The sequence below is a fragment of the Citrus clementina genome, unplaced genomic scaffold (assembly GCF_000493195.1).
Source record: "Citrus clementina cultivar Clemenules unplaced genomic scaffold, Citrus_clementina_v1.0 scaffold_2, whole genome shotgun sequence".
Taxonomy (NCBI): Eukaryota; Viridiplantae; Streptophyta; class Magnoliopsida; order Sapindales; family Rutaceae; genus Citrus; species Citrus x clementina.
Genome location: NW_006262688.1, coordinates 26,851,971 through 26,875,921, shown reverse-complemented (window position 1 = coordinate 26,875,921; position 23,951 = coordinate 26,851,971). Strand labels below are relative to the sequence as shown.

The 23,951-nt window shown below is 33.5% G+C and overlaps 3 protein-coding genes and 3 non-coding genes across 7 annotated transcripts; all 6 read right to left on the bottom strand.

The window, feature by feature from the left end:
- Positions 1-6,881: 6,881 nt before the first annotated feature.
- LOC18052896 (vacuolar iron transporter 1) lies at positions 6,882-8,932 on the bottom strand. Its single transcript, XM_006448073.1, has 4 exons — positions 8,688-8,932; positions 8,465-8,550; positions 8,216-8,330; positions 6,882-7,179 (listed from the first exon to the last, which is right to left on the bottom strand). The coding sequence occupies exons 1-4, from the start codon at positions 8,930-8,932 to the stop codon at positions 6,882-6,884; spliced, it is 744 nt and encodes a 247-aa protein (XP_006448136.1).
- Positions 8,933-14,525: 5,593 nt separating this feature from the next.
- On the bottom strand, positions 14,526-17,294 carry LOC18052895 (probable small nuclear ribonucleoprotein Sm D2). 2 transcript variants are annotated; one of them, XM_006448072.2, is made up of 6 exons: positions 17,206-17,294; positions 15,717-15,762; positions 15,589-15,610; positions 15,401-15,478; positions 15,205-15,309; positions 14,526-15,123 (listed from the first exon to the last, which is right to left on the bottom strand). In XM_006448072.2, exons 2-6 carry the CDS (start codon positions 15,719-15,721, stop codon positions 15,007-15,009), a joined length of 327 nt encoding a protein of 108 aa, XP_006448135.1. In that variant the 5' UTR covers positions 15,722-15,762; positions 17,206-17,294; the 3' UTR covers positions 14,526-15,006. The 2 variants fall into 2 exon arrangements, with proteins under 2 accessions (XP_006448135.1, XP_006448133.1); XM_006448070.2 differs by having other exon boundaries at positions 15,589-15,607.
- On the bottom strand, positions 16,276-16,361 carry LOC112101341. The gene has a single exon (XR_002907468.1). It is a non-coding gene; the product is annotated as a small nucleolar RNA Z159/U59 (small nucleolar RNA).
- LOC112101338 lies at positions 16,730-16,815 on the bottom strand. Its single transcript, XR_002907465.1, has one exon. It is a non-coding gene; the product is annotated as a small nucleolar RNA Z159/U59 (small nucleolar RNA).
- Positions 17,000-17,087, bottom strand: LOC112101340. Its single transcript, XR_002907467.1, has one exon. It is a non-coding gene; the product is annotated as a small nucleolar RNA Z159/U59 (small nucleolar RNA).
- A 1,129-nt stretch (positions 17,295-18,423) lies between the features above and the next one.
- Positions 18,424-23,718, bottom strand: LOC18052894 (vacuolar fusion protein CCZ1 homolog B). Its single transcript, XM_006448068.2, has 10 exons — positions 23,490-23,718; positions 22,610-22,811; positions 22,126-22,219; positions 21,288-21,471; positions 20,929-21,038; positions 20,525-20,620; positions 19,885-20,343; positions 19,644-19,799; positions 19,192-19,421; positions 18,424-18,695 (listed from the first exon to the last, which is right to left on the bottom strand). Exons 2-10 carry the CDS (start codon positions 22,789-22,791, stop codon positions 18,665-18,667), a joined length of 1,542 nt encoding a protein of 513 aa, XP_006448131.1. The 5' UTR covers positions 22,792-22,811; positions 23,490-23,718; the 3' UTR covers positions 18,424-18,664.
- Between the last annotated feature and the right edge of the window lie 233 nt (positions 23,719-23,951).

The following is a 23,951-nucleotide window of genomic DNA, read 5'->3' as shown; positions in this document are numbered from 1 at the left end:
TTTAGAAAGCCAACTCAGAGACATTGAGAGAAGTGTTTACGACATCCAGTTGGAGCTTGAGGTAAATTCAATAAGAGGACGATTTTAATTTTCTTTGTGTGTTTTAATTTGTTTTTCTGTTTGTGTGCTTTAGTTTGTTACCCCGGTGAAGTGGCGGATAACGGTACTCCGTGACAATCAAGTCGGTTACTTCAGTTTCCCATAATAACTGATATTCTGAGGCGAAGGTATGGACAGAAACGAGATTCTAGCGAAGCTTCACAAGCGATTCCCTTCACTTCCTCAGAATGCCCTCCTTACGATCTATAAAGCTCGGTCCGAACGCATGCGATTACTCATGAGGAATAACATACCTGCTGATATCCGTTGGTTAATTGAGGCAAAAGTACGATCGGCGGGTGAGTTACCTCCAAAATTTATTGCATTCATGCCTGGTTGTGGTAAAGGAAATTATGCAAGAAAACGACGAGCTCGAAGAATTTCTGTTGCTTGTCATAAGTGTGCCAGAATGAGTTGCAATAAAAACCCATGTTCTTTAGGAATGGTGTCTGATAACAGGGAAGATAAGATTCAATTCATTAGGGATGGCTTGAATAAGGAGTCATTGGATGATATCCTTTTGTCTCTTGAAACGCATCCCAGTGGATATGTGCAAGGAGCGATTCTCCAGTTATGGCCATTATTCCAGAAAGAGCATGCACGATATAGTCTCGGGAATCTGACTATAAACGACCCTGTTTGCCAGTTTATAAGAAAACTGGATAGGAAGCATATCCTCGACCCATAGAGGGCGTTCAAGCCGTTTCTGGACGTAAAACCAGAGGAAGATGTGAGCCACAGTCGCAACTACCTGTAAATATCCTTTTACTTTATTGTTATTTTATTTCACTATTGTCTTATTGTTTGCATTATTGTCTTTAATAATTTTATTACTGTTTGCTTTTTCCTTTTTACTGTTTTCTTTTTGACTTGCGAGTCACGTGCTTTACGCGTTATTTGACACTGACATATTACCTCATACACAACCATGACCCACTATCACCAAGACTCTTAAATGTGATTTCTTTTTTGTCAAGCACTCATAAATTGTTTTCGAGAAGTATCACAATGGCAGCTACTCCCAATAGACAATTCAAGAACATTTGTGTGCTTTCTGGATTTACATATGGCAAACATAAAGAGTTCGTTGAGGCAGCCATAGATCTTGGTCGAAGCATAGCAGCGAGACAATTACACTTGGTGTATGGAGGAGGTAATCGAGGGTTATCAAAAATGGTCTCAGAAGCAGCTTTTATCAGAGGAAGTCAAGTGTTAGGCATCATCCCAAGAGTCTTAAAACCATTGGGCAGTTCGTCTGACTCATCAACTGGAGAAGAGTTAGTCGTCTCAGGTATGCAAGAAAGAATAACTGAAATGCTTAATCATGCTGATGCTTTTATTTTCCTTCCAAGAGATCTTGCAACACTAGAGGCACTTATCACGCTAGCATCTTGGGCCCATCTGCACATCCACCAAAAACCCATCGGTTTGTTAAATGTCAATAACTTTTATGATGGCTTTATCGCATTTCTTAACCATGCAATAAAAAACTATTTCATTCCTTCTAATGTGAAAAAACTCTTTATTTGTGCTCACACTGCTAATGAGCTACTTGATCTGTTACAAGCTTATAAACCGGAGCCAGACCCCTGGACCTTTGTGTTGGAGCGCCCAAATAATGATGGTAACAGTAGCCGCAGTAAGAAGTACAAATTAGATTTAACTCTCCGCTTGTAAATATTGTTTTCTGTGTTGCACCACCCAGGTGATGTCTTCTAAACTCTACTTCTTTCATTTCAAACATTGAGGACAATGTTTCGTTCTGGTTGGGGGGAGGGAATAGTCGACAATTGTGGAATTTTGGTTAAGTTTTTACTAATTTTTGTTGTAGAAACTAACTGTTGCTAACTTTTTGTGTCGAAAATGGCTGAATATGGAGTGTAGTTCCTCTAGAAACGCATCTTCTTTAAAAATAAAAAAAATAAAAAAATATTTTCGTTTTCTATCATTTTACATGTAACTTTTCTAATTAGTTTTTATGCATCATTTTCACATTTCTGCATGCATATTTTCCTTTCATGTTTAGAATAGGTTGGGGGGTAGAATGTTGTTTAAAAAAAAAAAAAAATTTTGTGTGATTTGTTTTAACATTGGGTGACATGATTAATTTTAAATTTTAGTATTTGTATTATCTTTGGTCTTAAGTGATGTTACATTATGTTTGCTACTCTACATGTTGATGTCGGAGACATATATGAGTTGCTTGAAGGAATGAACATGTCATAATAAGTACCAAGTGAGTTTTTGAGCCTATCATTTTTCTTGGAGAGTAACCCTTTTGCCCATTCTTTATACAGCTTAGCAGTTTATTATTTTATACACGATCTCTAGATTTCTTTTGAGTTAACCCTTAATAAAAAGAAAAAAAAAAGAGAAAACAAAAGTGTGTTGCTACATTTGGAGGCTCATCTAACTAGTAGATATGGAAGGTTATTTAGAGCCCTAAAAGACGATGGAAAGGCCATCTTTGATCCGTTTGAGCCTTTCTAGCCATCCCTTTTATTAAATATCCATAGTTAACCCTTTTGAGCCTTTAAAAAAAAAAAACATTTTCTTTGTCAACTTATCATCTTGATCCACTCCGATTTGGAGTATTACCCGATGTCTTATAAGTTCCATCACCTATTTATGTTTGAGAAAATGTAAATAATTATGTTGTTCAGTGAAGTTATGCCAAAAAAAAAAAAACAAAAACAAAAACAAAAGTTGTTGTTTCAAAAGAATAAAAATAACAATAATAGGTGAAATCCACCTTGCAACTTCCCAAAAAAAAAAAAAAAAAATTCTCTGCATTTTTCTCAAACATACACTTTGTTTTCTCTATTTCCTTTCTTTGTTAACCATGTCCCTAGCCTACGTTACATCCTAATAAAAGTCCTTCTTGATTTTAGGAAACTATAATCTGAAGTAGAAGCTAGTTATATGGGCTAAAAAGATGTAGTGGTGCATATAAAAAAAATAAATAAATAAATTGGGTTGACTAACAGTTTTTATTTGACTTGAGATCGTATTATTTTTAAGCTGAGGGCATATTTATTTCATCTTGGCGAGAGCATGTGATATCACTTCTTCATTATTTTCTCTCAATTATCATTCATTGGAGTGACTATTTTTATTGGGTTTAATTTCTTTGTGAGAGTGTCACTACTTCCAGTGAGATTTTGGGGTTTGACATGTCATTCTTGAAAGTAGCTATAACAAAGTCTACTGGGCTGATTCATGTGGATGGTTGATGTGGCTGTGATGTTACTTTAGACTGGAGATAATGCTTATACTTTTATTTGATTGCTATCATTAATCTGATTGAATAAACACGAGTGTTTCTAAATTTAAAAAAAAAAAATCATTTTGAATTTGAATTTTATTTTCGCTTCATTTGCTAGGGACTAGCAATAAGCTGGTTGGGGGGTGTGTTGAGTGTTAGAAAATGCATATTTATAAAGGAGAAAACCATCATTTTACATTTCAAGTCTTACTAACAACCCTTACTTTTATGTATTTAACCTTCTTGTGATTTAATTACATGTGTTTTATTTTAATTAAGTATTTTATGTATTTTAGGGGCATCATAGTCATTTCACAATAAACGAGAAATCAGATGGCAAAACGGACATCACTTTTGAACTCAGGACGGTCGAAAACCTTAGGATGAGCATAAAAGGAAAAATGGCACTGTTCACTTGTACGGTACTATTCACGTGTACGGTACTGTATACGTTACTGTTCACGACACTGTTCACATAGACGGATGATGACGTGGCATTGACCGATGATGTGGCATTGACTGATGAGGTGTCACGATCATGTTGGACTAAAATTCTTATGTACTGTTGATGGTGACGTGGCAGCATATCAGTGGACGAAAAATCTCGCGTACGGTGCATGCATCACACAGGATTATTTTCAACCAAACCGCGTTACTGTTCATCCGGGTCAAACCGCGTTACTGTTCAAAGTCGGGTCAAACCGTGTTACTGTTCATCCGCGTGGTCAAACCGTGGACTGTTGACTGATGACGTGGCGCAATCCTGAGCGTCCAAACTGTTTTTAATCCGATGGCCATGATTTACTCCATGTATCTATAAAAAGGGGGCCTCTCCCCCTAATTTGATATCTCTGAATCCATTTTTGGACTCCATTTTCTGTAATTTCCTCTCCATCTTGTATTTTCTTCGTATTTTAATAAATTCCCATTTTGCCCCTAGTTCAACTATGAGTGGCTAATTTTCTTTCAAGCTTGGGTTGAAGGTGAAGTCTCAAAATGTGTCATGGGCTTAATTTGGTAAATTTATTTTCTCTTCCCCTCTAATTTTTGTGGATGTTTTGACTTCTCGTCGACAAATAATACTAATCTTGTCTAGTACCGCCTTGGTTTCACCGGCCCTCTAGTACAAGGTTATTATTATTTAGCACGATAAGCCCTTAGCACCATATTGATTAGAGCGTGGTTCATGAGGTGTGGATTCCCCCCTCATGATTTAATTGGCATTAATACGGATTATTTAGCCCATGATGCATGTTGATACGGATCCAGATACTCAAGTACGTCATTTCAATATAATTCTCGTCAATTTATTCTCGCCATTTCAATACCAATTTTAGAATTTATTCTCGCCATTTTAATTTAAGTTTTAGCATATTCCAAATCATTTCCACCATAAATCCAATCACCCATTTACAAAATTAATTCTATATATAATTAAAATCCACCTCCTCGTGGGATCGACACTCGTCACCATTAGTCTATACTACAATAGATTCGTGCGCTTGCGAGTACATTAAAATTTGCACAACACTGTCTTCGAGCAAAACAAGCTAACTCTTCAAATCAAACTCCACAAACGTCAGCTACACTTATTTAAATCTTGAGGGTATTTAATGTATTTGGTGAAAAGTCTACGGAAATAGGCAAGAGCGGCTGATTATTTTCAGTAGATGGAAGCTTTCTCTCTACTGGAAGCGTTCTCTCAAATGTTTGCTATGAATTTCTTCCCTTTCACATTGGTTTGTGTCTCAATTACAATGAAACGACGTCATTTCATTGTTATGTTTTAGCTCCATTGAAACGACATCGTTTTATATTAATGAAACGATGTCGTTCTGCAGCGAACGACATCGTCATCCAGTGTTGAACGACATGTCATTTTCAATCAAAGCTTCTGCTATTATAAAAGATAATTTTACCCTTATGACATAACTTCTTGCAAACGGTGGCTGACGGAATAGTGGTGGGTAGATACATTTTGGCATTTTTGGGTGGATGAGTGATACACCTTCAAATGTTATACTATGTGTGATAAAAGTACATCTTTAGGGTACACGAATGATAATTTCCCTTAAAAAAATAATTATTTGATTAAAATAATATTAACTTATTTTATTTGAAGAGCCTTTTAGAGAATATCATATTTTTCCATCCTTCTATTTGCCACATAGGTATTTGAAGAGTAAAATTTATAGAGACTTTTGGAGATGCTCTTAGGCTACCAAATTATCCTTAGAATTAAAATTTGAAATAAAATAATCAACAATACTCAAAAGTTTGGAAGATGTTATATATATAATTTGATACCAATAATTAATGAGTGTCTATTATTTTTGGCGTCTAATGTTTAGGGCCAGACCCAACTTAACCTTCATTAATTAGAGTAATTAATAATTTGATCAAAAGTCAATAATCTCTTGGTTGGATAAGTTGGTGCCTTCTCCCCTATGATGTAAGATGAATGGTTCGACTCATCCTAGTAGCTGTGAGAGTTATTATTATATTAGGCTTCAATAAAGATTAGTTGTATTGGACTTATATATGTTGGATTGATTGTAAATTTAAATGGATTTCAATTATATTTCACTTTGATTTGAATTGTGTATAACATAAAAAAAAATGTTTAAAAAGGGAAAAGATGATTAATATCGTTTCAACCAAAAAAATTCTTGCCATATATACCATATCATTCACCTGAAAACAGACAGAAGGCTCTTGAGTCTTGATAAGGAACAAAAGGTAAAATGAAGTTGGAGATAGCTTATAATAATTAATGTTGTTGCCAAGATCTTCCTCCATCCTTAAAAAAAAAAAAAATCACTTGGATGGCGCTCCACTAATTTCCTAAAAAGTATGGGGTAAATAATTCATTGTGATTGTTATCGTGGGAGCAAAAATTAAATAATTGATTAAAGGTTAGTGAATATGAAATTGGATAATAACATAGTTTTAAGTTGCAACTCTATATCCATGTGCTATTTGAGTTTAGAGGACAAGTAATGCTATTATATATCTCAAATGATGTGTTATATATGATGCGATTTCATCATAATATTTTATTTTTTTATTAAGTCAATTAATTATTTAATTTTATCATTTTCAGTGTAGATACAACACGAGTTAATGGAATATGATCCTCTTAATCTAAGCTCTACTGAGCTTTTAAAGACCTTTTGTCATGTGTCTTTTAGTGGTAGTGTGTGGATAATATTTAATTTCTTTTGTTTTTTATTTATTAACAATCAATCACCAATTAAGTTATTTGCTCAATATATGATCAGATCAAAAGAGAATAATGATCCTGAGTTAATTCCCATGAGGGCGGAATACAAATTTTAATACTAACCTTTTAATTTTAACATCAGAATTAAAGATATAATTATTTTTAGTTTCTGCAGCAAATATGAAATGAGTAGATGAAAACGTACAAGTGGACAACTTTGGCCAAGCACTAAACATAGAAGGATATGCATACAAGCCGAAAGGCCAATTTGAGAGTAAAAGCTAATAAAGAAAATCAGGCTCTAAAAACTTTAGCTATGCTGTAGGCAGCTGCAGAAGCAACAGCTCCAATGACGGCAGTTTGTATGGAGCTCTTGAAGGGCTGGTTACCAGTGAAATAACCTTTGGCAAAGCCAAAGATCATTAATGCTAGAATGGTGAGTATGACTGAAGCAACCATGGCCTCCCTGGCAATTGGAACCACCATGTAAGGCAAGAGTGGTACCAGTCCACCCATTATGTAAGATAAGGCAATTGCTACTGCACTTTGAAATGCTCTCATTGGATCTGGTTTCTCTAATCCAAGTTCAAACCTACAGATATAAAAAAGAAAAAAAAAAAAAGGAAAAGCCATCATAAGCATGAGAAACTGTGCATGAAAGAATAAAGAGAAAAAGCTTTTAGTAAAAGGTAGATAAAAAAAAGATCTTCTATCCATCTCTAATGTGATATCAAAACTAATACCAAACCACCTTTTCTACTATTTTTAGTATAAAATATTTATCCAATGTAACACCAAAATGATGTTATGAATAGTATTACACCAAATAATATAGTGCAATACTATTCATTTAGTGGTAGAAAAAAGTCTCGAATATTCTTATTATTTTTTCTTATTTACATATATGTCTTATTTTATATAATATTTTAAGTTATTATTATTTTTTTGTTATTATTTTTATTTCATTTTTTAATTTCTGAATATTATACTAATATTTTAAATAAAAAATATTCAACACAAAAATTAATAATAAAAATAAAATGCCAAAAACATTAATTACTAGATTACATATTACAAAATTAAATTAACACAAATTAAAAAAGCTATTACTACTTGCATAAATTAGAATAATTATTTAATAATTTAGGATAAAGAGGATCACATTGTACTCTAAAATGCATTAATTGATCATTTATGGGATAAATTTAGTAATTCAAATAAATAGAATATTATTATTGTTATTGTATATTTCTATATTAATTTAATGTTTAGTTTTCATAATGTACTAATTTAGTTAATTAAATGCAAATTTAATAATTTTCTATATTTGTTTTGTTAATCGATATAAAATTACTTATTACTTAATTATTTATATTAATAGTAATATTTATTATGTTAATTGAATTAATTCTTGATAATTAAAAAAAGAAAAAGAAGAATTTTTTTTTTTGGTGTCAAATTTAGTGTAAATGGGTTGGGGATGAAATAGTAATTTGGTGTGAAAAATGTGCATTTTTAGTGTTGGTGTTACACTAAAAGAAAGTAATTTAATAACTTTCTTTGGCTTAATGGTGTTACACTTGACTAACATAATCCACAAATTAAAACAAAATAATACATATGCTTACTTCATCATGAAATCAAGCCAATGTTTTGGGTTCCTCTTTAAAGCATTGACCACTCCTTCATACTCATGAGGCTCTGCCCCATACTGTGCTAGAATTTCTGCACACTCAGCAGCCTCTGCATGCATGAAATTGAATGCAAAACTAATTAATTACATGATCAAGCCAAAAGAAGGGGTGAAAAAAACCAAAAAAAGAGAAATAATTAAGCTGGAGAGCTGGATAGCTGGCTAGCTAGCATTCTAAATAAACCTATGTCAGGGGCATTAATGATCTCTTCTTGTTCTCGCTTTAGTTCCCTCACGTAGTGATCAGCTTCACTTTTTGCAGCTAAATACCTGAAATGAATGGACACATTAAGCAAAGATATGAAGAGTTGTAATCTCATATAACGTAATTACAATAGAAACTAAACGGTTGAAAAATTCATGAATTAGATGAAAGATATTTGTGGAACTAAATAATAAAAGATTACCCCCCAAGCCCCATGGAGACAGCACCGGCAGCAATTTCAGCGATGCCAGCGATGAGAATGATGGAGGAGGGCACGTCGGCTCCGGACAAACCGGCGGCGAGGGCGAAAGGAACGGTAAGGCCGTCCGAAACACCAATGATAATATCACGGACAATCTCACTGGACGTGAAATGCTTCTCCTCATGCTCTTCTAATTCTAAGAGCGGCTTTTGCTTCTCTGAAGCCGTGTAACTACTTGCTGCCATTTTCTTTCCCTTTTTTTTTTTATTTGGCGCTCAATTAATTAATTATTTCTTAGCTCTCAGTAATACTACTAATGAATTCTTTCTCACTCTCGTTTAATTCACTTGGAGATCTTGGTGAAATGAAGAGAAGTTAATGGCATATATATAGGGGAAACAATGTAATCATTTAGCCTAACCTAATAATAATTGGTGCCTCTTATATGCATATAATGTAAGAGTAATGATAGCCACAAACTCTTGTACGAACTGATGTAATTGGTTGAATTAAATATCTCTTGATCCACATGATTTATTTTTATTATTTTATATTTTCATTTAACCAATGAATTAATGTCACATCAGTTTGTACAAAAATTTGTTGTTGTATTATCACTCATAATGTAAAAGTGTCGGATGTTTATGCAAGAGTTAGATACATTTTTGTTTAATAATTATGATCAATGCATACATTTTGCTAAAATTAAAAAGAGCAATGATACAACCACAAACTCTTGTACAAATTTATTTTGTACAAACTAACGTGGCATTAATTCATTGGTTGAATGAAAATATAAATTAATAAAAACAAATCATGTGGGCTAAGTGATATTTAATTCAACCAATCTTATCATGCCACATCAATTTGTACAAAATAAATTTGTACAAGAGTTTGTGGTTGTATCATTACTCAATTAAAAAATCCTAACTGGGCCGAGAATATTACAACAGGATTAAAATAAGGTTAATTGACAACAATAACAAGTTTAACCTTAATTAGTAGTTAGAATAAAATTATATATTATCAAAATGATGGACCCAACAGAGAGAGGCGTGTGTTAGGCACAAGCTTTGTGAAGATACGACGGCATTTGCCATTGATTGAATTATATTTTTATGGAAGAATTGAAAAAGACATGTGAAAAGAAAAGGATGAGAAGAAAATTTTCCATTTTGACAGCGATACCGCGACCGCTTGGCCTTACCGCCTGAGGCGTGTGTGAGGCAAACTCCTCGTACGGTGACAACAGCAAAAGCGTCATTGAGACTTTGATGGGAGATAAGAATTACACAAGGAAACAAATAATGAAATTTAAACAAGGAGATGATGGCGTATAATTTTTTATCGGAAATTGAATTAACGTGAAACAAATTGAATTTAATTTAAATATATCATTATCGAAGAATTAACGTGAAACAAATTGAATTTAATTCACTCCTATTTATTCAAATGTGGCTCAAATTGATGCTCAGGTAAAAAAAAAAAAAACCAAAAAAAAAATATAATTGAACAACTTAGAAAGAAAAAGAAAAAATTCGATCGAATGCAATATCTTGAAGATTCTTCCACGTTTTTCATTTCATTAAAGCAGTCAGGATTATGATTTTTGGGAAGTTTATTTAATTCCTATGGTTTTTCATTCATTCCTATCAATTATATGTCACAAATTTTTAGTTTATAAGGAACAATTCTATAGATTTTATATAGATTCGAATTTTCCCAAAAGAAAGAAAAGTAAAGGAAAAGTAGAATCTTGCTAACTGGCGCTTTCGAACTTTATGCTTTCAAGTGAACCCTAATTGAACAACTGAAATTGGATTAGACCGTTTATGGTGGCTTTGATTATTGTTTGTCAAAAGGAGATGGAAAATCTTCTTATTATGATTACGGTTATCATTATGTTATACTTTTTTTTTTTGGGTGAAAATCCTACTTCTCAATTGCTTTAGTATTAAAAGAATGAATATTTTGAAGTTTTTAAATAATGACCATTCATATTTATCATTTTAATTGCTACAAATTCAAATAAGGAAGGATTTGAGAGTACGTAAGAGGTTCTACACCAAATTAATGTATGATTTATAATTGAAATTGGACAATTGTGCTTTAAAAACTACAGTACTAAAGTGTTTGATAAATATTAACTATTATAATTTATAAGTTAGGTTGATTTGATATATATATATATATATATATATATATATATATATATATTAATTATGTCAAAGTTATTATATTAAAAACTGTATTTATTGCATTCTATTAATTTTATAGTTGTAGTTTTTTTAACAATTGTTGTAGCTTTTAACTACAACACTTCAATTCCAAAAATGACCTTATACATATATGCTATGGGTGTATTTATTATGAAAAATCACTATGTAATTAATAACTATATTTAATTAAATTACACAAGTCATACATAAATTAATTAAATATAATACCTCCTATGTACTCCAGAATATCTCTCAAATTAGCCATGTGGTTCTCTTTCATTTGCATGCCGAATATATATTCTTTTTCAATCATCATGAATACTGTTCTTCCATAGTTCCATTATGCATAATTTTAATTTATGATCAGCTTGTTAGGTTGTTCCACTACCAAATAATTTATTTTCAAGTACCAAACTTTTCCTCCCTTTTCTTTTCATTTTGTTTCTCAAAAAAAAAAAAAAAAGAAATTCCCCATTTTGTTTTCGGGCCAAACAGTACAAGAAATTGAACAAGCAATGAGCTCGATCTGAAAATTTCGCATAAAAAAATAAAAAGTTATACCTACCAACCAAATTGAAAGAGGAATAATTAATCAATAAAACAAAAAAAATTAGTCCACTTTGAGATCAAAAATTGGGAGCAGGTCCCATTCATCTTTGCCGCCAACCATTATTCAAACATATAATACATACCCAAAAAAAAAAAAAAAAAAGACTTTTTCTTTCAGCTTTTTATCACTATAGTACAGTATAAAGGCCAGCCTAAAGATAAGATGAACGGCCATGGTTTATATAGAGCCCCACGTCTCACCTCATCAGAATCTGAATGTGCACACACACACACACAGAGTACACAGTGATTAAATTTGAAGAACGTGATGAGGCCCTGGAAAAGCTGTGATCATCAAAAGATTTTTTCTTTATTATATATTTTGTTTTTCTTGCTTGTGGTAGGCACACGCACTCCATTAAAAAAGCCGAAAAAGGGCGAGATTCTCTGTGACTTTTCTAAATTAATTAATATTTTTCATGTACCAACTGGCCCGTATTATCTGCTTGACTCTACCATGCTCTAGCCACACGCCTTGCTGACATATCATGCATATATATATATATATATATATATATTTTTTTTTTATCTTACACACACGCATGCTAAAGAACAATTAGACAAAGATAAGAACTGATCAACCACGGGCTTCAAACTTTTTAATTATTATTATTTTAGTATGTGTTGGTGCCAACTCAATGATTCTGTGTTTGTTGTTTTTACTTGGGTTTCGTTTACACATGAGATATCAGCCAGGATTGAACTTCTAGTTAGCTAGTCTTGGGCGGCCAGAAGAGGTATTTGCCCTACATGTATTTATAGATGAATGAGTTTACTTAAAATCTTATCCTTGCTTGGAAGCAGCTAAATCACTCTTGCTCATAATAATGTACTTCTAATCTTGCGTTTAAATGTTACGTACATGTAAAATCAGACCCAGCTTCCTACTCTTTTAGGAGTAAATTCAAATTTTAAATCTTTTGTACAATGCTAGATCTTGTAATAGCTGAACCAACACACACCAGTCACCAATAACCATGCTGAATTCTATATAAACAACTATTTATATGTGTGTGTGTGTGCGCGCGCGCATATATGATCTAATGCACATGGCATGCTCCCATTAGAGAAGGAGCCAGAATGCGAGACCCAACCATACATAACATGCACGATGGCGTGCACTAAATCGGCTATATATATACATTCTCACACGCACACTTGTTTTATGCCAATCTAGGGTTTCAAAAACTATGGTTGCAATCTGATTGTATGGTACTAAAAATATAATTTTAAAGAAAAAAAAATGTTTCTTCCCATACATACATTTACACTAACTTTATTAAGTGGGATTGTGAGGCTTAGCAATTATGACATGCTAAAACAAGAAAGAATATGGAAACTTTTTTCATTCATAATGGTCGTACCTATAAAGTGCAGAGGCCAGTGGAGGACGTGTGCTTATTGCGTCTGAGTCATCATCATCTTTTGTTTATTTATTTATTGGAAGGATATTCTAATTTTAATTACTTTTTCATATATCTCCACCTTCTTAGGCCAGAAAATAAATTTTTCTAATAAATGAATCGTTAAATTAATGTGGGTGGAGGACACATGTTCGTTTTCTTCAAGGTGGGAGAATCAACTATACCATAATTCTTTCGACCATCCTCATCAAGATTGGAAATACATAAATAACTAAGATAAAATAATAGCATTTTGCTCAAATTTTGGTTTGAAAACGCCCCAGATGCAATTTCCCCTTTATATATTGTTTTTTTAAAAACAAATTAATATAATATTGTAAATAGGAAAAAAAAGGAGCTTGTTGGTTATTATTAAATCTCCATGTAACAAAAAAAGAAATTATATCATTTGAGAAGAACTTTTACATGTAAGTTTGTTATTGTGATATGAAAAGGAGTGGGACTTTCTCCAATTCATTCTCATTAGGGGTGGGCGTTCGGATCGGGTTAACGCAAACGGATTCAAACTATCAACCCATTTGAACCTGAATCGAATTTTAATCCGAATGGGTTGAATTTTTTTTTTAAAAGTTTTGGCTTTTAAAATATATATATTAAACAAAAAAAAATCTCTTCAACTACATGTTTTATGTTTTATTAACTTAAAAAGGACTTGTTGAAATGTTGTTAAGGATGTTTGGGTTTGAGATTTTTGAATTTTAAGTGGTTTTTGGTAGAATTTGTGGATTAAATTATTCCAACCTGTTCTAACCTGAATTACCAACCTAATCCGATCCGAATTACGAACCCGAACCGAACCGAATTAAATTTGGTTCGGTTCGGTTCGGGTTGGCCTTTTCAACCCGATTGGGTTCAATTCTCCAACCCAATCGGGTTGAAACCCAAACCGAAATCCGATATGCCCACCCCTAATTCTCATCTCGTTCATCTTAACCTTAAAAACTTTGTGTCTTACTAATAATTAGATCTAAGAAATGGAGCAAATCCTTATATCCAACGTGTCTAATAATCAAGCATTTGTGCATCTATTCAGCCTCAATCATCATGAGAATGATCACCCCTTAATATTATCTCATCATACCAAAAGGGCTCCACAAAATAGCTCTATATCGCGTTTAAGTTAGAAGCAAAGACCACACAAGATTAAGTAAAGGCGTGTGCCGGCCGAGAGCAGCAAGGTCAACTGCTTCTTTGTGTTCTGGTAGGCTAATAAATAATATATGGAGAAAATTTCTTAAAGCAAATTGTATTGAACAGCCGAAAGAAGAGTATGGTCTGCAATTGATTGAAAATCTGTGTGGGAGGGGTGATTTTTTATTGTAAGCTTGACGGCCTACGCTTGTGACAAATCTGTAATTTAAATGTTGCTAGTGAGATTCATTATTTTAAGAAGCAGTGAAATGATACTCTCCCAGGAAATGAACCCCACCATGCCATTTTGTTTGATAACACACGATGGATGTAGGCGCTGTTCATTTAGTCAGAGTAGTATTTCTTTTATATTAGTTGAAACAATACCCCTATAAAGATTAAGGTGTTAGGAAATAGGAATCTTGTTGGAGACAAGAGAGAGAGAGAGAATAATGTCCCGTAACAACTAATGTTATTGAAGGCATTGCAGAAATATTGTCCAGAGTTCCATTCAAGAGGAGTTGACAAAAGATCTTAAAGTCACAGTGGAAACTGGGTGTTGAGAGTAAGTAACAAATGAAACTATTGTATATGCAGGAGTCGAGTAGGGAATCACAAGGCTTATGGCTCAATATTACAGATCAAGATTTTAATAAAAGTAAACGAGCATTAGAAGTAGAAAATAGTAAAGAGCTACACACCATAACATCTCTAGTCCATTGAATTTACAACACACCAAAAAAGTCACCCTTATGTCAGGACACCTAAGATACTCCAACCAATCTCCCAAACTTGGCAGCACAATTGCACAAATACCATGCGAACATCCTTCAAACAAATCTAGGCTTGCTGGCTCATTTTTTACCCATCACAAACAGTATTGTCCATATAGATCTTTCGTTAAAATTGCTGAGGCTGTCAAGCTAGGTGTGTACTTCACTTGGGATTCCTAAGAACAATGATCACAGAATCTCCTCGGAGAAACATCTTACTGATGAATCTATCCTTGTTAACTGGAAGAGCCTTTTTCTTGCCTTTCCCAGTCTTAGGCAACTAGACAAAAGGAATCCAATGTTATTTAACTGAAGGTAAAAATTAAATTGTAGACAGTATAAATCATCATCGATAACCAACCTCAGTCCACATCTCCCTGACATTCTCAAGAACCATATTGCAGTGACGATCAAAAGCTCTCACACGACCAAGAAGCTTCTTGTTGTTCCGACAGTTAATAAGCACCTGCAGTACAAGTGAAAACAGGTTGCTTTTTAGTACAAGAACAGTCTGTTCAGGAGACAGCTGAGAATCATCAATTATTCAAGAAAATTACCTGGGTATTGTTTTTAACACTCATCATCAAAACAGAAAGTGGACCTGTGTTGAATTCCTCTTCCTCATTTTTGACATTCTGCGGCAATCAATTGAATGAACTTTATAAACATTTGGTAATGAACAAAATGGCGACATGGACAATTATGAGTGAGATGTGCATGTACGCAAATAGCAGAAGACACTTACATCTTCCTCCATCGGCCGACTGCTAATTGAGACATTACAAGAAACAGAGGAAAATTAGCATCAGAAGATTAGAAGTAAAAAAACAATGAATTATTACAACTATAAGGGAAAACAGAAAAATTTGGTACCTCATGTTTGACAATTTGCTTCTTCAAGCCAAGACTGAACGACAACCTGTCAAGGAAACACACAAAAATAAAACATCACTTAAAACTGACAAACTGTTCTGTACAACAGCAAAATCTGAACAGTTCTAATTTGAGACATTAAAAATTAAGGCAACAATCAAAATTCACAAATTAAACAAATCTATACACTTTGAAAGTTTGTTAAAGATCCACAAGCCAACTGAAATCATCAACATTAATCGAGTACTGAAAAGGTGGGCACTAAGACAATCATTACCTCCCACAGCTAAATGATTGCTCATTAAAGTTTTACTTAAAAACACATATCAAGTGTAGACCAAACGTATGACAAAATCCAAAAACAACAGAAGCAAAACAAAAACAGCAATTGTTAAAGTAATAATCTATTATCATCATTTCTAAACAGGGCTGCACATTTTTTGTACCGATCCCATTGATCAAATTGACTACCATGGAAAACAAATAAGTAATACAATAATAGTCAATAAGAGCTGGAAACTTAAATTTAGGTAGCCATGACATGGAAGATCTTGAGTAAAACTCTTCAGCTCAGGTCTCCAAAGATTTTCAGCATTATCAAGCTCAGGAGAACGAAAGTTTTTCATTTTGAACATCACAAGAGATAAGATCTCCAATGCCCAATCCACTGTACATGTTGGAGATAACAAAATGAAGGCCATAATAGCTATAAACCTTAAAAACAACTTTTTGAGCTAAAAAAAATCTAAGAATTAAAAAAAAAAATTGTTCTACTTTTCAAATGACGGGATCCACGGCAATGCTGCAACAGAGAACAAGTTCCATCACTTGAGTGTCTTCGGTTAAAAACTTATATATATATTAGAAATATTCTAATTCGAAATTTTAAAGTACGAGAAAGTCAGAGAAACGTTTATGAGCTTTAAGTTTTAAACCATGGTTTAAAGCTTTTCCGGACTTTCCCACATTTTAAAATACCGGACCAGATTGGGAATACACACATGTATATGTAAGCCTCTTCAGTTCAGGTCTCCAAAATGTTTCCGCATGTATCATCTCGGAAGAACGAAAGTATTTTTTTAAAATCATCATCAGAGACAGCTTAAATTAAACACAACACTGGTTCGGGAACATTAAAATTTTATATAAAACTCAAAATATATCGCCCAAAAAATAGCCTAAAAAGTACGAAAAATAAAGCACAAAATAACACGAGTCTCATTTATGAAACGGAGCGATAAAAATAAGACTGATAAATGAAAAAGAAGCAAAGCACATAAACAGTCTCCTCAGTTCAGGTCTCCATATGGATTCCGCATAATTGTTTTCTCAGTAGAACGAAAGTTAATATAGTTAAACATCATCAGAGACATTTCAAAAACAATTCCACCACAAGATTTATTTATTTCAATAGCAACAACAGTAACTGCAAAGAAATATTTGGGGGGGGGGGGGGGGGGGAAAAACAGGTAAAGATAAAGAAAAGTACCTAACTGCGGCGGACGACGAGACAAACACTCAGCTCGCTCAGATCAGAAGTAAAACCAGCTTGCTTTTTTTATATAGACAGATAAAAAAAACCCTAACCCTAATTTAGGTTTTATTGCTGGGCTGATTTCTTGTCTGAGTAAATCAGCCCAGCCCAATTTTATTGATATATCTGGCGATGGCCCGTTTTGGAAATATAGGGCCCGTAAGTTACAATAACACTGTTTTTTTTTTTAAAAAAAACAAAATACAAGTAGACTCGGGTTTACTTTAGGGAAATCAACCTATCTAGCTTCTTTTATAAATTCATTTTCAAAATTAGGCACAGGACACAATTTCTTACCATAACAGTAACATTCACCTAATTTATGGACTCATTTAAGTAAATATCTACCCATATTGTAATAAAATTGTCAAAGGCATTCTTCTACAAAACCCACACATAAAACTCCATCTCACAATCTAATTTTAAACACAATAACCCCAATCTCTTCTTGATTATTTTTTAATTGTTGATTTATTTTGTCTTCAGTGGTTGGTAACAGCCGTTGTGAGATGAGAGGTGAGATGGTGGGAGTTTTGTGGAGCATAGTTTTTAGTTGTTGGAGGAAGTTTTGGATGCCATAGATTTTGGTTGTTTGGATTTGTTAAGTTTGTTTTAAGGGTAATTTGGTCCATAATTGCTACATGCGGCTATTATGGATTTATGGTAAAAAAATTTCATCATATGTTGAGTTTTGATGATGGATTTATAAAGGCGGATAGATAGGTAATTTTCCCTAAACATTTTATTGTAGAATAACCGAACTAAAATTAAAAAAAAAAAGAATATAAAATCGTACCAGCTATATTAATGAAAAAATTAAATTGATCCTGATTGTTATAATAATTATGTGATTTTCACAAATTAATGTGATATTACCTTAAATACAAGCTCTCTAAAGAAAATAAATTGATGTTTTTCTAATAATAGTTAATATTTAATGAGCTCCATCAATACTCTTTCATTAGAATAAAATTACTTTTTCCTCTCTTTCATTTGTCTCCAATTTTTTAAATAAACAATCAAACACATTTTTTATTTTTTATTTTTTTGAATATCATTTTAAAAGTAAATTACCAAACACATTTTCAAGTTCACCAAGAATTAATCATTCCTATATTATTAAACAAATACAAAAATACCATTTCCAAAACAATACCAGAGGCACCTTAGTCATTTTTAACGCACGCCACTAAACGACCTTTTAGATTTATAAAAAATAATCAATTTCTCAATTTATAAAAAATAATTCTTACTGAAACAAACAGATAGCTCTATATACAACAGATCCAAATTGTTTTCCTCTAATATTTCCTTGTCATAAGAATCCGAAAATAGAAGAATACTCCGACTAGTTAAATGCATCCTTCATCTTAATTTTATGAGCATTTATGCTGGAGATGAGAAAGTTCTATCCTTAATCCAAGGAAAATGCTCCGTTGCAGTACCTGCATAATTCATCGGAGCACAATGTAACTTTATCTCGTGTTGATTAGAGATCATCGATCCAACTTGAAACATATCAAAGCAAAAAAAAATTAAACATTAAGAAATCTAGTAATTGATTGTTAATATATTCAGCACTGTTGCTAGATAGGCCTTATAGCGGAATTTATCCTATTCATTCCAAACTGAAATCTAACTAGAACAAAGTCAAGGAAGTAATATTCAATTCACAATTGGTCGAGTTACATGGGACAGATCAGTCCAATGAGATGAGAGAATGGCTAGAAGGGTTTTGCCCCATATTGGTAAATGATTTTCGTACTAACAGTGTCCTTTGCTTACAGTTGATATTCCACTTCTCTAAGATCATGAAACTCTTAACAGAGTACTAACAGTAGCAACAAAGTTAACCCAACCGAATCATTGTGATGAATAATCATGATGATGATGACAACACTGCAAAACATTCATTACGAAATTGTGAGAGAAATACACTACCTGTTGCTAAACTTCTCAACAGCATCAGAGGCATAAAGAAGTGTTTCACTGGCTTTTTCTAGAACCATATACAGCTCCTTCCCTCCGGTAATTCGAGCAACAGCCCAAGCATTATTTTTTGCTCTTATGCTTACTTCCAAATCTTTCTCGCAACCAGCATTATCCCGTTTTGCTCTACTTTTTTCCAAATCTACCTCGTCTCTGAGTTTGCTTAAGGCAAGTAGTGATTCCTGCCACGCCACAATACAATTACTAAACCAACTTGAACATCTTATATCATCTCAAAGAAATTCTTCTGCAGATTAGAAACAGGGCTACAATATCCCATTTTACATGGTATTGCCAAATGCCATAAGAATTTTGCTAGAGATGATAGAATGGATCCAATCTCATGTGTTAAATATAACAAGGCAATCTATTGTCACAAAGCAACACCATAGAGTGCACTTTACCTTTGCTAAAGTAGTAACTTTTCCTGGCGGAGATGCCCTTGATATATTTCTGTCACCATCTACAAGCAAGTATCGATACCCACTAACATGATATGCATTCTCGCCACCCCATCCTTTTGATAGTTTCTCTTCAACTTTTAATATCTTAAGTGATGCCTGATTGAGAAATGACAGTGCTTACGAGAAGAATAAACATTTGTGAAAAACGATCATCAGCTGAAAACAAAAGTAGGGAACTCACGTTTTCGAGAAGTTGCTGCTTTACCAAAGCAACACCTTGCTCTCCGTTAAGGATGGAGGAAACGGGAATGAGAAGGATTAAAGTAAGGCTTTTGAACTGATAAGGACAGAGATACATTGCCTCCTCAGTCTGCTGAAGCCAAACTGTTGGGGTGGCACAAACCAAGCTACCAACGACCACACCCCATATATCAGTGACAAGAAAACCATCCTTCCCCTTGTACCACTTACCATGCTGTAGAGCCCGTGTAACACGATTAATGTTGTTCCCGACAGGTGAGGTATCACTTGAATGATAAATTTGTTCTGAAACAGGACCAGAGTGGGTCAAGGCAGACCCTGACACAAAATGAGATGAGGTACTTCCTCTGCGTATATAGGACCAGGAATTTACTCCCGAGGATAGAGCATTTGGGCTTAACCTTAGAGCAGCATATGTAAATAAGTTTATGGTGTCATCCTGACCAACAGAATGCAATGGAGATTAGCAATTATGAAAGAGAATACCCCAAAATGGACCCTATCACTATTCTATGAGAAGAAATTCAATAGGTATTTCTTAAACTTCAAGGATAATATTGATTGACATAGAATAAGACAGATATTGTCAACCCAATTGGGCTTTGGAGATCAAACCATACAGGAGAAAGTGTTGTGGACACCAGAAGATCGTGAAATAAAATCATTGAGTAGGAAGATGAGTTCCCAGCACAAGAATCCAGTACACTGACAAGTGACTGCAAATATCAAATTTAATAATCAGAACTATTAACCAACAAGAAAATAAACAATCTTTCACTTATAAGCCATAAGATTACAATTTGTATCATGTTAACACACACCGTTATGCTTCAATCCGTCGATCGTGTATCAAAGGAACAATAAAATAAACTTTAACTATTAGGAAGATTATAGTTAGGGAAAATATGAGGTTTTTGAACTTAAGTCCTTGAGAGTTACTAAAGAAATTTGACTAAAATGTTGCTTGTTTTTCTATCTGACGATTGAATATGACTCAATTATATATATGATTCTGAAGACAAACCTGAACTTCAATCGCAGCCTCCCGCCCCATGGTCAGCATTTGTACAGTTCCACGCTCCTTCAAACAGTCACGGAATGAGGGTAACTGGAGTTTCTTCCCAACAGGAAAATCTGCCTCAAAGAGAAAAGTTACATATAAGGAACAAGATATAGCAACTTCAGCAATGCTTCGGTAGAACAAGTCCAATAGAGGCCATTTGATACAGCAACTTCAGCATTACCCCAGCAGCAGTTATCCAAGGGAGACCGTATTTGGAATGCTGACAATTAGTGACTTAACAATGAAATATGTTGAACCAAAGACAGCAGAACAATGATCTAACGTAATTTTAGAGGCCAGTTGATTGCAGAATTAATTACCACTTAGATAATCCATGATGAAAGGGTACAAATGAGATCGTATTAGCCCACCACTAGGGTCTTTCTCAAGCATTGCTCTTATAGATCCATAAAACATCACAAAAAGAGAGTGAACTTCCTTAAGAACCTTGCGTAATGCATCAATGCGCCATATGGCATCTGAATCCTTACCTTTCTCCACCACCTTCAAGAAGTTACAGAACAGGTTAGAATCCCTTAATCTAAAATTACAGACTGATCAAGGCATACATGTACTTGTCTTAAATCAATTATGATTTGAAGAAAGAAATGAAGAAGATTTGATGATATAGCTAGAATTTGTTGCCAAATTATCCTAAAAACAGTAAGTTTACCACTCTATATATAAAGTTTCGGCCAGAAGGTAGACAGAAGAACTCATTTCCTGTTATAAAACCACATCTACCTGCAAGACCTAATGCTAAGACAAATGTCTAATATACGCTAACAAAATTCTGAATGAAGACATCATGATGATTGAGAACATCATAACTCACACTGTGAATTGTCTAAGTAACTTATAATTCCAAACAGGCTGTTAAAAGTCTTATATAGTTCAAAGATTACCAGAATTGAGAGCAAAACTGCAAATGGAATTAATAATAAAAGCTTATGATAAAAATTAGTTTCCCTAGAGAGGATACACAAATAAAGGACCAACCAAGAGATAAAACATTTAAACAAAATGGCAATAAAACAATAATCAGGATATGCAAACAGATATAACATTTCAGCATAATTATCATAATGTAAAGAGTAATTGATCAGAGCATGTAATCATTGTCACTTCATGGATTATTAGAGGAAATGGTTATCCTACCATCACCATCCAGATATCTGTTTCTGCTTCATAGAAAACATGAGAGTGCCTCTCGGCTTCTATGACTTCACATGCAGCTTCCGGTGAGAAAATTCTGCATAAAGCTAATGTTATATGCCTCAAAACAACCAAACTACTTGAATTACAGTCATGCTAAAACGAAATACAGGAACAAAATCCTTTCATTGGTTTTCCAATAAAATTGAAAGAGATCGTAAGCCAACTAGAATTGGTGATAGCCAAAAAATACGTATTAGACTGGTTAGAGTATACAATGCATCTTCTCTTGACAAGAACATGCTATGTAGCAACTAGAAACAAATTCATACCTAAATCTATCTTTCACTATTAAATAAAATCTAATAACCTGATCTTTACAATTAATCCCAAATATCATAATTATTCCAACTAAAGCATAATTAAAAATATTTCAAGATGTCTTTAGCTCTTATTCACAAAATCTGCAATCAAGATGGTCACTGACCTTGTAAATGTGATAAGTCCTTCGCTGAGTCCTATCACAGAAAGTTGTGTTGAAAAGGGCAAATCAGCAGGGAAGAAAAACAAAATCTTGTCTAGCTCCTGCCCTTCATTTTGTCCCCTTCTCAAGTCAAATATGCATAATTGCATACCATCAGTAGCAGTGCTAGCCGATGCCAAACCCATAAGTTTTCCAATTCATAAACCTTGACAGAAAACAGAGAAAATGTGATACAACATAAGAGACTATCCTGTTAATCAGAGATATTAAATGCATAACCAAGGATAACAAAAGAAGATTTAGAAAGAATATGATCTTGAAATCCTTCATTGGCACAATAGTTTTTCTTCAAATTGGTATACAAAATGTTAAAAAGATTCAAAATAAACTGGGTGGCATTATCTCAGAAATAGCTACAAATAATAATAAACTCATCGGTTTCAGAGTTCTTAATGCCAATACTTAGGAAATCACAAAACAGGCAATAGCATTCATCATTTTAAATCTCTTTTAGCAAAATAATTACCCCTTAAACGGTAATATAAGTCCACTAACAGAAGCAAATTTCAGATACATTGCAAACACTACACCTAGATAACACTACTTGGTTTAGTGAAATGCTACGGAAGCCAAAATAAGCAAAATGGAAGCTAAATTCCTATTTACTTCAGTTTCTGATCAAGTTTAAAGCTTCTTTTTAATTCATTTGACGATTACACTTAAACTGACCAACTAACCCTAAAGATAATTGAATCTCAGTTAAGATACAAAACAAACCCAAATAATCAAATAATTCAAAGATGATAAATAGAAGCTCAGAAGAGGAGTAAAGAAACCCTAGTTGATTTCTAAGAAAAAAGGGAAAACAGGACGAGAGACTCACTGCGAAATGAATTGGCAAATCGAGCTGCTGAATGCTCTCAGATTGATTTTGTTACAGGAATCGAAGTATTGTCTGTGTCTTAGAATTTGAAAGGCAGGTACTGCCAAGTTAAATTGGTCGTTGCACATAATAATAGTCCGGCAACATTCGGGTCAGTTTCGATTGGACTCAAATCCTGGACTGACTAAGAGATCCACAGGGCCTGTAACTGTAGACAAGACGAAGAGATGACAAGTTACTGATTCTCGCTCGTTTGGCCCAAATAGAAAAAGTTCAACTTTGTCAATGCGGCGTCTTCCTTAGATTAGAAGCACATAAATACAAAACGATGCTAGATTCATAACATTCTAAGATTAATTGTCTAATATCATTCGAGCCAATTACCACCCACAAATTTGTATGATTTGGATAATAAGATTTGATAATCTCAAATTAAAATGACATTTTTTTATTTATTGCATC